The sequence below is a fragment of the Crotalus tigris genome, unplaced genomic scaffold (genome assembly GCF_016545835.1).
Source record: "Crotalus tigris isolate CLP2741 ecotype Arizona unplaced genomic scaffold, ASM1654583v1 scf7180000018468.2839379, whole genome shotgun sequence".
In the NCBI taxonomy this organism is placed as follows: domain Eukaryota; kingdom Metazoa; phylum Chordata; class Lepidosauria; order Squamata; family Viperidae; genus Crotalus; species Crotalus tigris.
In genome coordinates, this window is record NW_024097024.1 from 1772592 (window position 1) to 1784749 (window position 12158).

At 37.5% G+C, this 12158-nt stretch overlaps 1 protein-coding gene across 1 annotated transcript in view; it reads left to right on the forward strand.

Annotated features, from left to right (window-relative positions):
• VWA2 (von Willebrand factor A domain containing 2) overlaps positions 1-12158 on the forward strand; it is a 34999-nt gene that overhangs the window by 3800 nt on the left and 19041 nt on the right. The window contains exons 2-4 of the mRNA XM_039352729.1: positions 4049-4107; positions 6540-6614; positions 11160-11293. Of these exons, the coding sequence (XP_039208663.1) occupies positions 4050-4107; positions 6540-6614; positions 11160-11293 (267 nt within the window). The 5' untranslated portion in view covers position 4049. The remainder of the gene's footprint in view (positions 1-4048; positions 4108-6539; positions 6615-11159; positions 11294-12158) is intronic.

Genomic DNA, 12158 nt, shown 5'->3' on the forward strand with positions numbered 1-12158 from the left:
AACGTCCCATTTTAGTAGCAAGATCTGGATTCTTTAATGTGGGTTTGTATGAATCTAGTTTGCTAGTATGTAAACAGCTGTATAAATTCCAGAGAGAGCAAATAAAGGACATCTGTCAGCTGGTGGATGGTTACATGCATGATTATATGAATCTGTCCTTGCTTTTTATTATTCCTCAGCATTTCCATTTCTATAATGTGTGTTACTATTTCAAAAATATGTTCCTTAATTGGATTCATACAGTCAGTTTATTTTAATCATGGTTTATTAACTAGAACACAATATGATTAGACTCAGATAATAAACTATGGTAAGTCATAAATTGTGCTCTAACATGACTAATGTTATACAGTTAAATTATTTAAAACTGGATAAGATTATGTCTTAGCATGATCTACAAACTCAGATAGCATTTTAAAAGAGACATATTAAAGTGACAAAATCCAAATAAATCACTTTATCACTCTCATTCTGCCAAAAAAAATTAAGTGATGCCCCCAATCACTAAAAGAATAGCTCTTTTGATTTAATAGTAACACTTTGAAAGAGCTACAACTGCTAGCTGTCATGCTTTGATTTACTTCAAACTTCTCTTCAGTCTATCTATGGTTATAGCTATTATTACGGTATAGTAGGAATGTATGTATTTGAAACTGCACTAATTTTATCAAGAAATACCCATCCTTAAAAATTATATGCTCCATCTCAGGATGAATGAGTCAAACTTGCTAGAAAGTGCTACACCTGAAAGGAAAAAATGAAGCCCTGAATATTGATGATGGGGTATTATAAATGGCAGAGCACCCAGTTCCAAACTATTCACTGAAGTTCACCTCTGAATCATAGCAGCCTTATTTCTTGGTTACAAGATGATAGTTTCCATGCACAATTTAAATGGCAATGGAAAGTTTTTGCTAGAATAAACTTGGGTACTTGCCAGCTAGATAAAGGGTGTTTATTAGAAAATGTCACTGCTATTTAGAGCAGCACAAACGGGTTTATAAGTTACTCATATATTTAAAAAGCAATAATACGTGATCTCAGACTGATTCTCAGACTGTACAATGTGCACCAACAGGCCAACTATTACTCTTTACCTCTTGTAAAAATTCAGTATGTATGCTGTAGCATAGATGCTTTACCCACAGACTTTCTCCACTGGAGACAGATCTGCCAGCTCTATAACTGTTAATGAATTCTTCCTACTGAGTGCCTTGCTTTCATGGGATTAAAAAAATTTAGGATTTTGTTAATGATTCCCATCATTAACTCAACAGTATATCATGGGGCAGCAGCAGGAGCCAGATGTGGTCAAGGAGAACACAGCATCTGCAATTTATACAGCATGGTGTTTTGCTTTCTTCACAGACCAGTGAGCCATAGACAAAGAAACATGAATTATTTTTTAAAAATTGATTTATGTTTTCCTATTTATACCTCATCAGTTAATTTAATTGTTTTTTTTAATTAATCAGATTAGTGGCCACTGAACACTGCATGAGTAGGTGACATGTAAATCTGAGTAAATGAACAATAAGAAAATCGTGTTTTCGATTTGCCAGATATCTGTAACAGATTTAATCATGACCTATATGTATCTCTTACAAACACGTATGGAGACATCACAAAGGAGATACCATCTGATACCACGAGAATCAGGAGCAGAAATGTAAAGCCATGATATGACTACTTCATTATAATTTTACATCATAGTCTGACGCTACACCTCTATGACGTTGCTTCTCCATCAATACTTGGGTCAGGTCAATGCTTCAATACAGGCCAATGCCTCATGTGCAGATATATATATACACATAAAGGTTTCCATAGATTACCAGGATTATATTTAAACAGAAGTCTTTGTGAATGGTTCCCCACTTTAGAAAAATGTTGTGTTCTCTTGAACATCACAGCAGACTTCTTCAGAGAAGAACAGCTGCTCGCTGCTTTTTGTATGGTGAATTACGGAGCCAATGTCAGTACTTTTTCTGTGCTATTGTGGGAAGAAAAGAAAGTATATTTTAATACCTCTGCAATGAATACATGTACTGTGGGTAGATAGATTATTTATTCATTAACACGTTTATATTGTTTCTCAGTTAAACAATCCCAAAGCAAAAAGAATGCTTAATAGAAAGTTGCTATAAACTGTACATTTGATGGGAATGTAACTTCCGTCCCTAATCTGGTACCTCCTCCCCTTCCATGGGTTAGAATATAAACCTCAGTGATGCTGAACCTTTTTAGCTGCTAGGATGTAGAAAGTTTTACTCCAGTGCATCTGAGGACAAGGGCTTAACTTCAGTACCATTTGTGTATGGTAGTTGTGCAAAATTGTGGGATATAAATTCTTTCTGTCACATAACTCAAGATAAGTACCCTTATTTTCCCAGTTTACATATTGTGTTAGGGAATGAAGAACTTTGCAAGTTCCTTCTTGCATAGCTCCTTCTAAGCAAATATAAATGTGTACCCTCTGGAAACAGTACCAGCAGACACTTGTAATCTAGCAATGAGTAAGAAACTGAATTTATTTCTGCTGCATGAGGTGCAATTGGCAGTGGGAAGGTGGCTCTGCTAAGTGAAACTGGTTGGGGTCTTTTCATAGGCAAAATACTTTACCTCATGCTGGCTTTCTCTCTGGACTTGGCTGGGGGAAATGAAAGGGCGATTACGCAGGCTGTTAAACTAGCCTAGCTGGTGGAGGTGGAGGTGGGGGTGGGAGTTGGGCAGCAAGCATCTACTATGATCTTCCTAAGCCTTTCCTGAGTTGCAGAAAACAGACAGGTTTGGAAAGAGAATTTTATGTAGGAGGATGTGCCTTTTATCAGTTTAGAGGGAGTTAAATGTAGAACTGAGTTTTCTCTTTTCACTCTGAAGCTCAAAGACTGAGAAAAGTGGAATAACCTGAAGAGAAATTAATTCTTAATCATTATTGGACAAAAGAGAGTCATGAATGTTCTTACAGAAAGCTTGACCAATGACTATTTGGTCTTCTCCACTTTCTCCAATATTTTCCAGAAACTTTTCCAACAACAAGCCTAAGATTGACAAAGATTTTTTCTGTCAAGATGGTTAATGACTTCAGTTTTTCCTTGAATTATCTTCTGAACTGGAGCAGAGCGCTACATACTTCTTCTTGATTAACACAGCTGGCTCAGGAATTCTGGGAGTTGAAGTCCATGAGTCATAAAAGAGCCAAGGTTGCCTACCCCTGACCTATGTTGTAGCTTAGTTTTTTTGTTCCCTCTGTTCAAACCATAAACTATTGATCTTAGAAGAGGTTAGAAATTTTATGGCAAGCAAGTAAACAGCAAATAAATAAGGCTACCTGCTCTGGAAGGGGAAACCCAGAATTCCCCAACTACAGTACAATCTACTCATATTCAGTAGAACAATTAGTAGTTGATTTTCTTGCTGGTAGAAGATGCTGTGTGAGAGAAAAAACCCTCCCACTTTAAATTGTGTGAAGGCAGCAACTCTGAGCTTGTTCTTGACCTGTAGTAAAACCCAATTTATGCCCAGTTACCTCAAAATTAGGAGTAAAAAATACTAATGTGGTTGTGAACTCAAATCCTATGTTTTACATGTAGTTGACAGATGCAACTGGAAGTATTAAAAAAACTCAAATCTTTTCTCTGTTTACCCCTCCGTCTTACCTTCCCACCAATTGTATCCTTTCTGTATACCAGGACTCTTATCTGAACTGGCATTGGGGTTTTTTTTTCATCATCAATCCAGCATCACACTGCCCCTTTGTAATATTTTCCAATAGCTACACTTTGCTTCCTGTTATAAAATCTGTGCAAGAACTCACCCACCGAAAATACTCCATTTATTTTTAACATTCTCCTCTCCTCTCTTTTGTTGTGTTTAAATGTTTCTGCTAAAATCTCATTTTAAATTGAAGATTTAAATTTTTACCCTACCCTCTTTATACTAGTCTGTGACTGTAATACATATTTGCTTTGATATTAAAGTATGAGAAACAAAAAACAGTACTTACTGGGTTAGTACTTACAGTAACACATATCTTTTCCCTTTTCAGTATGGTCTTCACAAAGCTCATACATTTTGAGTCGTTTTGCACTTTCCTGTTTTCCCAAGGTAATATTTAAAATTTACTTATAGACAGCAGTGAATGAAATAATAGTGTGTGGTATAGCGTGCAACACCCATCTGTTTATGACAGAATATATGACTGAATCTACAGAGAATAAATCTGAATGTTTTAGTTCTTTGAAAATTAGCATCCAAGCTATGCTGCAGCATAACAAGAGAATTGGCATCTTTGTTCTAAATAACTTGGTGGCAGTTGAAAAAATTATGTCTATTACATCTGGCAAAATTCATTGCAGTATTCAGAACTTTCAGGTAGGGACTGAAATGTCATGAGGTTGATATCTCTACCTTATAAAAGTCTGGAAGATTCCCAAGTATTTAAACCTTAGGCTGTTTTGTTTGAGTGCCATTAATTTTCCACTTATGATTTAAACATATTGAGTGTAATTCAAGTTTTTATTTTAAATGAGCCATGCACTGTATGCTTTGTTGTGTGCTTAACATACTTCATTGCTTTATATTCAATGAAGATTGTATAAGGATTTGCCATTTAAAAAGCTGGCTAAAACTAGTTGTTTTGGGTGAGTCTTTATTTCAGGCCATCCTCTACTGTAGATTTATCTCTGTGGAAAAAAGGTAAAGCTAAGAGGTCTATTAGGTCTTTCAGCTCATGCTTAGCCTTGAAAAATCTTTTATAGAATCTAAAGAGTCTTCGATTTGTACCTACAAAATGACAAGCTTAAGGCCCTGAACCATCAAAATAAGAGTCCTAATTTACAGAGCCCTTTTTATCCTTAAACTTTTATTTACCATCCTATCTGTTCCTTGAAGGAGAGTCTTCACCCCAGTGAAGTTTGTTATCATCTGCGGTGTTAGAAGGAACATATGATAACACATAGTATTTATGTCATGTTTAGCCATGAAAAAGTTGCTTAGGGCCACCTCTTTCAAGTTACATCTATCCAGCCCACCAGAGCAGGAAGGCAATGTAAGTTACGGGTTCCATCTAATATGAAGGTACACGTAGTGGGACCAAGGAAATGGACCTTCTCTGGTGGTTTTCACTCTTTGGAATATCATTCTGCTGGAGATAAGATTGGCCCTATTTTGTTACTTTCCCAAAAAAGCCCTGAAGATGTAGTTTTGTCAGCAGGTTTGGCGAACCCTGGTTGATATAGAACTGATCAAGTGGTGTGAGTGTGTGATTGCTGCTGCTGGGGTGAATGTTTCATAGGTTTTTACACTGCAATATTTTAATATTGTAAGTCCCATCCCCCAACCCCTGAATCACTGTGTGTGAATTGGATGGCCATATAATTTTAATAAGTAAATGTGTTACCGGAGTATCCTTTTTCTCTAGCTCTTGTCACAAAATTCTTCATTCTAAGTGCCTGGTGTGAAGTGGAGGTAGTACTTTTTTTTTATTATCAGATCGATTCACTGATTACTCCATGAAGGTAGCTAAATTTAGTTCAGTAGCAATCCCGGTTAGAAAAAATTAATTTTGAATGAGGCTTTATGATTTTTTTAATGTGTCTCCACTTATTTGATTGCCTAGTTACCATATGTGATTTTCTTTCTTTCGTCTGTGGTTATTAATAATGCATACATTGATACTGAGTTATGTTAGGTATGAGTCAGTTGCTTGCTAATGTTCAACCAAAACACAATGTTAGGGAAGTAGACAAATTCTAATCTCAGTGTAAGCCCTGTGCCAGCAACTGTACATTTTCACAATAGTATAGATCCAGGTTATTTTTTTTCTCTCATTTTCACTAAAGAGAATAAAACCAGTTTTTCTGCTTCCTATTATATCACAGCAGGAAAAGAAGTGATAAAAACATAGACTAGAAAGTTACTTCTAGTTCGACCAATGGATCCCTAAAGCAAGAACTATTAAACAAGCATGCAAGCATTCTTTTAATTCTAAAGTATTGAACTTTTTTTGAAGATTGTCCAGAAATAAATCTAGTTTATTAAAATAGCAAATTTGTATATTTTTCCTGCTCTTTTCTTACATACTCTGTTTATCTTTCAGAGACTATGATAATGCATAATGCAAGAATATCTACTCTTGGATCTAATCAACTTTAAAATTGTTGCAAATATATAATAATTGCTGGGGAATGATTGTAGTTATACAGTGGCGTAGTGCAGATAAATTAGATCTTTCAGTTAAATTTTTATTTTTTGTTGCTGATTAATGTTCAGGCTATGTAACAGCCTGCATTCTTCTTCAGCTGTGTTCTCCTTTCTAGAATAAAATCAAAGTCTTTAGCTTTTCTGAAGTTTTGAAAAGAAGTTATTAGTGTTGTGAGTAATGGTGTTAATAACTTAAATGCTTGGCTATTCCAAAGGGAAAAAAAGCAAACTATTTTGTCCCAAAGAGGCAGTCATTTGAAAAGAATGGTATGACATGATTTTCTTGAAGTATGTTGGTAAGTGTTGACAGTTTCTACTGTTATTTAATGTTGCAGTATTCATATCATGGAGTATCCAAGAACTACAAATCAGTCAAGAAATAATTGATAAGATTTCAGCTGCTTCCCACTGTAAGTACTGTATTTCATTTGTCTACAGAAGTTATTCATAACTATCCTTTTCACTGCGAATTCATACATATTTACTTGTTTCCTATTATTGCAAGCTGTTCCTTCTCTTTTGCAACTGCTTCTTAAATTACCTATTTTGGGTTCCATCAATATACAGTAGGGCTATACAGTACTTTTAGCTTGGTTCTAAGAAAGTCCTGTGGGCCACTTGTATCAGTTCCTTAAAGCAACAGATTCAAGGTAAAAAGCAGTCACTTTAAAGAGCACCAGACATATTCCTGAACACTCTAAAATGTTGTCCAGCTCCAATACATATTGGTAAGTAGAATGTGATCAATCAGATCAATTTCTAGGACATTAAATATGTCCTTTCATGGGCAAGAGGAACTTATTTTTTACAATCCTGGAGAGATAATGATGTGTTGTCTAGAAGAGATTATTTCTGTTCATATTTTAATTTATTTATTTTATTTATCCAATTTATATGACCATCCATCTAGACAAGATGGGTGCCATACAAGTCAAATAAATAAATAAATCTAGCCAAAAAACCCTAGGCAGGAAACAAAATTAAAAAAGATATTCTTTTCTAAAATAAACCAAATAAAGCTATATTGATATTCAGTAAAACCACAAAACAACCATTCACTTTATCAATAGCAGAGTCCCCTTAAAAACATCCTGACCTTAATGTCTGGGGGATGAACTAAAATGTAACAGCCTTGTGAAAGGTCAATAAAGTAGAACTGTATTTAGAGGGGAGAAGCTGTTCCATACAGCAGGCGCCATAATAGAGAAGGAATATTTCCTGGCACCCGTTAGGCGACATTGTTTTGCCTATGGTATCCAGAACATGTCTACTCTGTAAAAATCTGGTGGGATGGGTAGGAACAGTGGAAACAGATCACCTCGTCCTATGCCATTAGGGCTTTAAAGGCCAGCATCTTGAATTAAACCCGTCAGCCTACTGGGAGTCCATGAAACTGACACAGCAACAGTATTACACAGATGTAGAATGGTGTGCCTAAAACTGCAGGTGGTGCTATATTCTGGACCAGATGAAGATTTTGTTAGAGCACAATTGTAACTTTTTTTGGTCTGAGCCTTCTAAAAACGGATAAATCCAAAAAATCAAAGATTAGAATAATGATCACTTAGTGCAGCGGTTCTCAACCTGTGGGTTGCGACCCCATTTGGGGTCGAACGACCATTTCACGGGGGTCGCCAAACAACGCAGTCGCCATTTTTTCCCCCTTTTCCTTAGCTGTGCTACTCCCTTTTATTCTATTGGCTTTTGAAAGCCAATAGAATAGACTCTCTTGAATAGAGTCTAATTCTATTGGCTTTCAAAAGCCAATAGGAATTGTCCAGGCTGTCTCTGCCCTGCTGAGCCCGCCAAAAGTCCCATTCTGCAAACGGTGCTGCAAGTTGTCTGCAGCGAAGGCGAGCTGTCTGGAAGTTTCCACCCCTCCCTGCTGAGCAACTACTAAAAATGTAAGTAAAAGAGGGCCAGAGGTGGGAGGTGGGAGGCCAGTGGGCGCAGGGAGGGTTGCTGGTGTGCGTGGGGCCCAGCGGGTGCCTTACTTCCCTTGGGCTGGGCCAGCTGGTGGCCCAGCCAGTGGTCAGCCTGCTCCGTCTCTGCCGCTTGCCAGCTACGCCTGGCTGGAGCAGGGGGCAGCACTGCGCACGCGCGGCGCTCCCAGGCAGGGAAAGTCCTCGACTTACGACTGGTTGGGTAGTCCTCAACTTATGACCGGTTGGGTAGTCCTCAACTTACGACCGGTTGGGGGTCGCGGCATTAAAAAGGTTGAGAACCACTGGCTTAGTTTAACAATGAAAGCATTATGTCAAGGAAGCCTGCCTTAGCCACTGATATTTCTATTTGCTATGCAGTTTCGTTTTATATAAAAAAAAAGATTTGAAAGAACTTTTTCTGTTAAAGGTATGAAGTCTGCAATTACAAAACCAATTTCTCCAACACATATTTGTGCTTTGCGTGTTTTCATGGGCCTTTTCCTCTAAAAAGGACAATCTTACGTTCATCTCTTTAAAAAACATGAAATTTCTATCTTGAGGCATAAGTCTTTGGAGCAGCAAATAATTAATTTGCAAGCAAGTTTGTTCTTGTTTGGGTAAAACAAGGACATTATCTCAGGAAAACCTGACGCTTGTATGAAGCTTGTATCAACCAAAGCTCATATCTAATCTGAAGATTATAAAAGGATTGTAGTATAACAAGAAAACTTCATAACTACAGATCTCTCAGACCCAGAGCTAAAAACAATCAGTAAACATCTTAAATCCAGAAAGGATTTACAACAACAATTATAAATGCCTTTTAAAAAGCTGAGAGGTGGGGTGTGTGGAGAGGCTTCCTTTGTATTAAACAATAATATGGCTTGATTTGGTTTGGAATAACTGTACTGCATAAATCTATTCCTTACAATTTGCAGCTTTTATTAATGCTTAAAGTGATATTGAAACTCAACTGGTTGTGACTTTACTTAATAAAGCATGACTTAGTGCGGTGTACATTGTGTACATGAGGAAAAACTGGTTAAGCGCCTAAAGGAATAACATCTTGTGTCTAGTTAGAAACAGCTGCTGTTTTCAGAATAACAAACTTTTCTGGCTGAATGTCTAAAATGCAGTAACATTAAACCACAAGAATTATATGTAAAATCTCCATGTCCTTTAGGCTAGGCTTTTCAGATGTTTTTGATTCCACAACTTCCATGGGATATGCTCTGGTCAGAACTCAGAAGCATCTAGGAGGTATTGGGTTCATTATCACATTTTAGAACCTCAGCCTGGAAGTTGCAGACTGTCTGGAAGACATTTTTAACTACATTGTTCAGTCTTTTCTTAACTGGTACTCTCCAGGTTAGCTAGAGGCTGGGGTGGAGTTGGGAATGGGGGAGAGGCTGGATGATACTAGAATGAGAACATTTATTAAACTCAAGCCCAAGTTAATGATACCTAACTTTTTCAGGATTTTTAATTGTGAAGATTAGGAGAGATAGGGGGAAAACTAGCTGGGATTTATTTATTCATTCAAGACATGAGTGAGGCCACCAATTCATAATTTATGAGTCTGGTTGGCATACATCAATAAAAATAAAAAACAGTCAAAATTGAACAAAAGAATAATTTATATAATCAAAATAACCAACTACAACCATACACATACAACTCAGACTAGCCATAAAAACACTCTTTCAGCAGGAGAGGCTCAATTGGCATCCTGGTCTGATGCATAGGAGAAAGACAGGTCTAGAATAGAAATAATAGAAATAGAAATAGAAATAGAAATAGGAATAGGAATAGAATAGAATAGAATAGAATAGAATAGAATAGAATAGAATAGAATAGAATAGAATAGAACCTTGGAGGTCTCCTATATAGTATCCAGCAGATACTATATCAGTGATGGCGAACCTTTTAGAGACCAAGTGCCCAAAAACCACTCTGCCGCCCGGCCCTGCCCCACTCTGTCCCCTGCCCTGCCCCACCCCAACTCTGCCCAAACCCCACCTGCCCACAGGCCATCCACCGCCTCCATGGCCCTCTGCAGCAGATCGCTCAGGTGGCCCTGCAGCACCATGGTGGCCTCGCCCTCCAGCATCTGTGCGTGATGGGGCATGAGGGCAGTCCCTGCTGCCCAGCTGCCATGTCCTGGGCTGCGCTGCTCCATGTCCATGGGTAACTCTCCTCGGGGGGGCTGCTGGTGGGTGAGGAGGGGGCCGCAGGGAAGGTGGGACTGGGCAATGGTGCATGTGCCCACAGAGAGGGCTCTGAGTGCCGCTTTTGGCACGCGTGCCATAGGTTTGCCACCACTGTACTATACTATTTCAGACAAGTGGTTGTCCAGTCTTTTCTTAAAACCTCCAGTGATGAAATACCCATAACGTCTGAAGGCAAGCTGTTCCACTGGTTAGTTGTTCTCACCATTAGGAAGTTTCTCCTTAATTGCAGGTTGCATCTCTCCTTGATTAGTTTCCATTCATTGTTTCTTGTCTTGCCTTCTGGTGCTTTGAGGGCAGGTCTAGTAAGAGTTGGTTAAGATTGCACAAACCTTGGGGCTCGGGGAAGCTTCTTCCAAAGGAGAAGCAAAGCAACAAAGAAATGTCTCCTAGATCCAATTAGTTATTATTGCTCCAGAAAGGGAGCCTGGAACCTGTCCCCTACACCACCTACTGGAACAGATGATGTAACAAGGGTCCAAAACACTAAAGATAATATTATATTGTCATTTAATAATGCTTAGCAAGCAATCTTATAAACCTATCTACTAGATTAACCTGACAGTTGAGAATGTATAATCTAGAACCATTATAATTATATTTTAGATAGTAAATGTAGCTATGACTGGATTTCCTCTTCTTTCCCTTGCTATTTATAATAAAAAAGCTATTCATAGTAATCTTTGTCTTTAGTGTGTGCATTTATTTTTCTCCGCCAATCCCATTCATGACCACAACACAACAAAACAGTTCAAATTTTTATTGTTAAAGGTTATGAGAAAATGCCTCTGTCTTTTTTCAGTAATGAATTGCTCTGCTCCAGTCGATATCTTATTTCTGTTGGATGGATCCTATAGCATTGGCAAAGGAAGCTTTGAAAGATCAAAACATCTGACAATCAAGCTTTGTGATGCATTGGACATCAGTCCAGAAAAGGTAAGTATACTCATATATTCCAAACAATACTAATAGCACTGCAATAAAAACTAACCTAGGGATCTGTGGGTAAGAAATCTTGAATTTAAAGAACAGTTCTGAAATGTTTCATTCCTTCTGTTTCTATTTTATTATATTGGGAGAGAGGTGGTATTTTCATAGTGTTCTCCATTTAGGTAGGTGGGGCATATTTTTTTTTTTAAAAAATTGTTAACTTTTATTGCATTTGTTAATGCCACCCAACTACAGAAGCTTCTGGATCACCTTAATAATATAAATGTGGGCTAGTTGGTACTCTCTGAATTTGGTTGTTTTCTTGCAGAAATTTCATTACCTAACTATGTAACATCATCAGTGCTAAAAGGGAGTAGGTTTTGCTTTCTGTTTATGTACAAGTAGCTTGCCTTGTCAGTGCTGGTGGAAGTATTCTTGGTTTCTTGATTAGGCTGCTATTTACTGTTTGATTGTTTGGTACTTTCTTGACTGAGGTATTGTTTACTGCTTGATTGCTAGTAAATTAAATTCTGGTGTCAATCTCTGCTTATTAGAGTGTTGATTTCTGACAAATTGGTGTTGTGGTCTTTTAGCTTTTAACTTTTTGCTTATCTGTTTTTAATGGTATGTAGATGTTGGTAGCTGATTTGTCTGAATGGCAGGCTTCCAGGAATTCTCTAGCATTTGGGGCTTTAACTTGATCCAGAATGCTCACAGTTTTCCAGTTGAAACTTTGATTAAATCTCCTAATTTGTTGTGCAATTAAGGAGTTTTCAACATGTCTTCTGATTGCTAGTTGGTGTTCTTGGATACACAGCTTCTATTGTGAGAGTTTGGGTTGTTTCTTTGATAATGGAACATTTAATTAGTA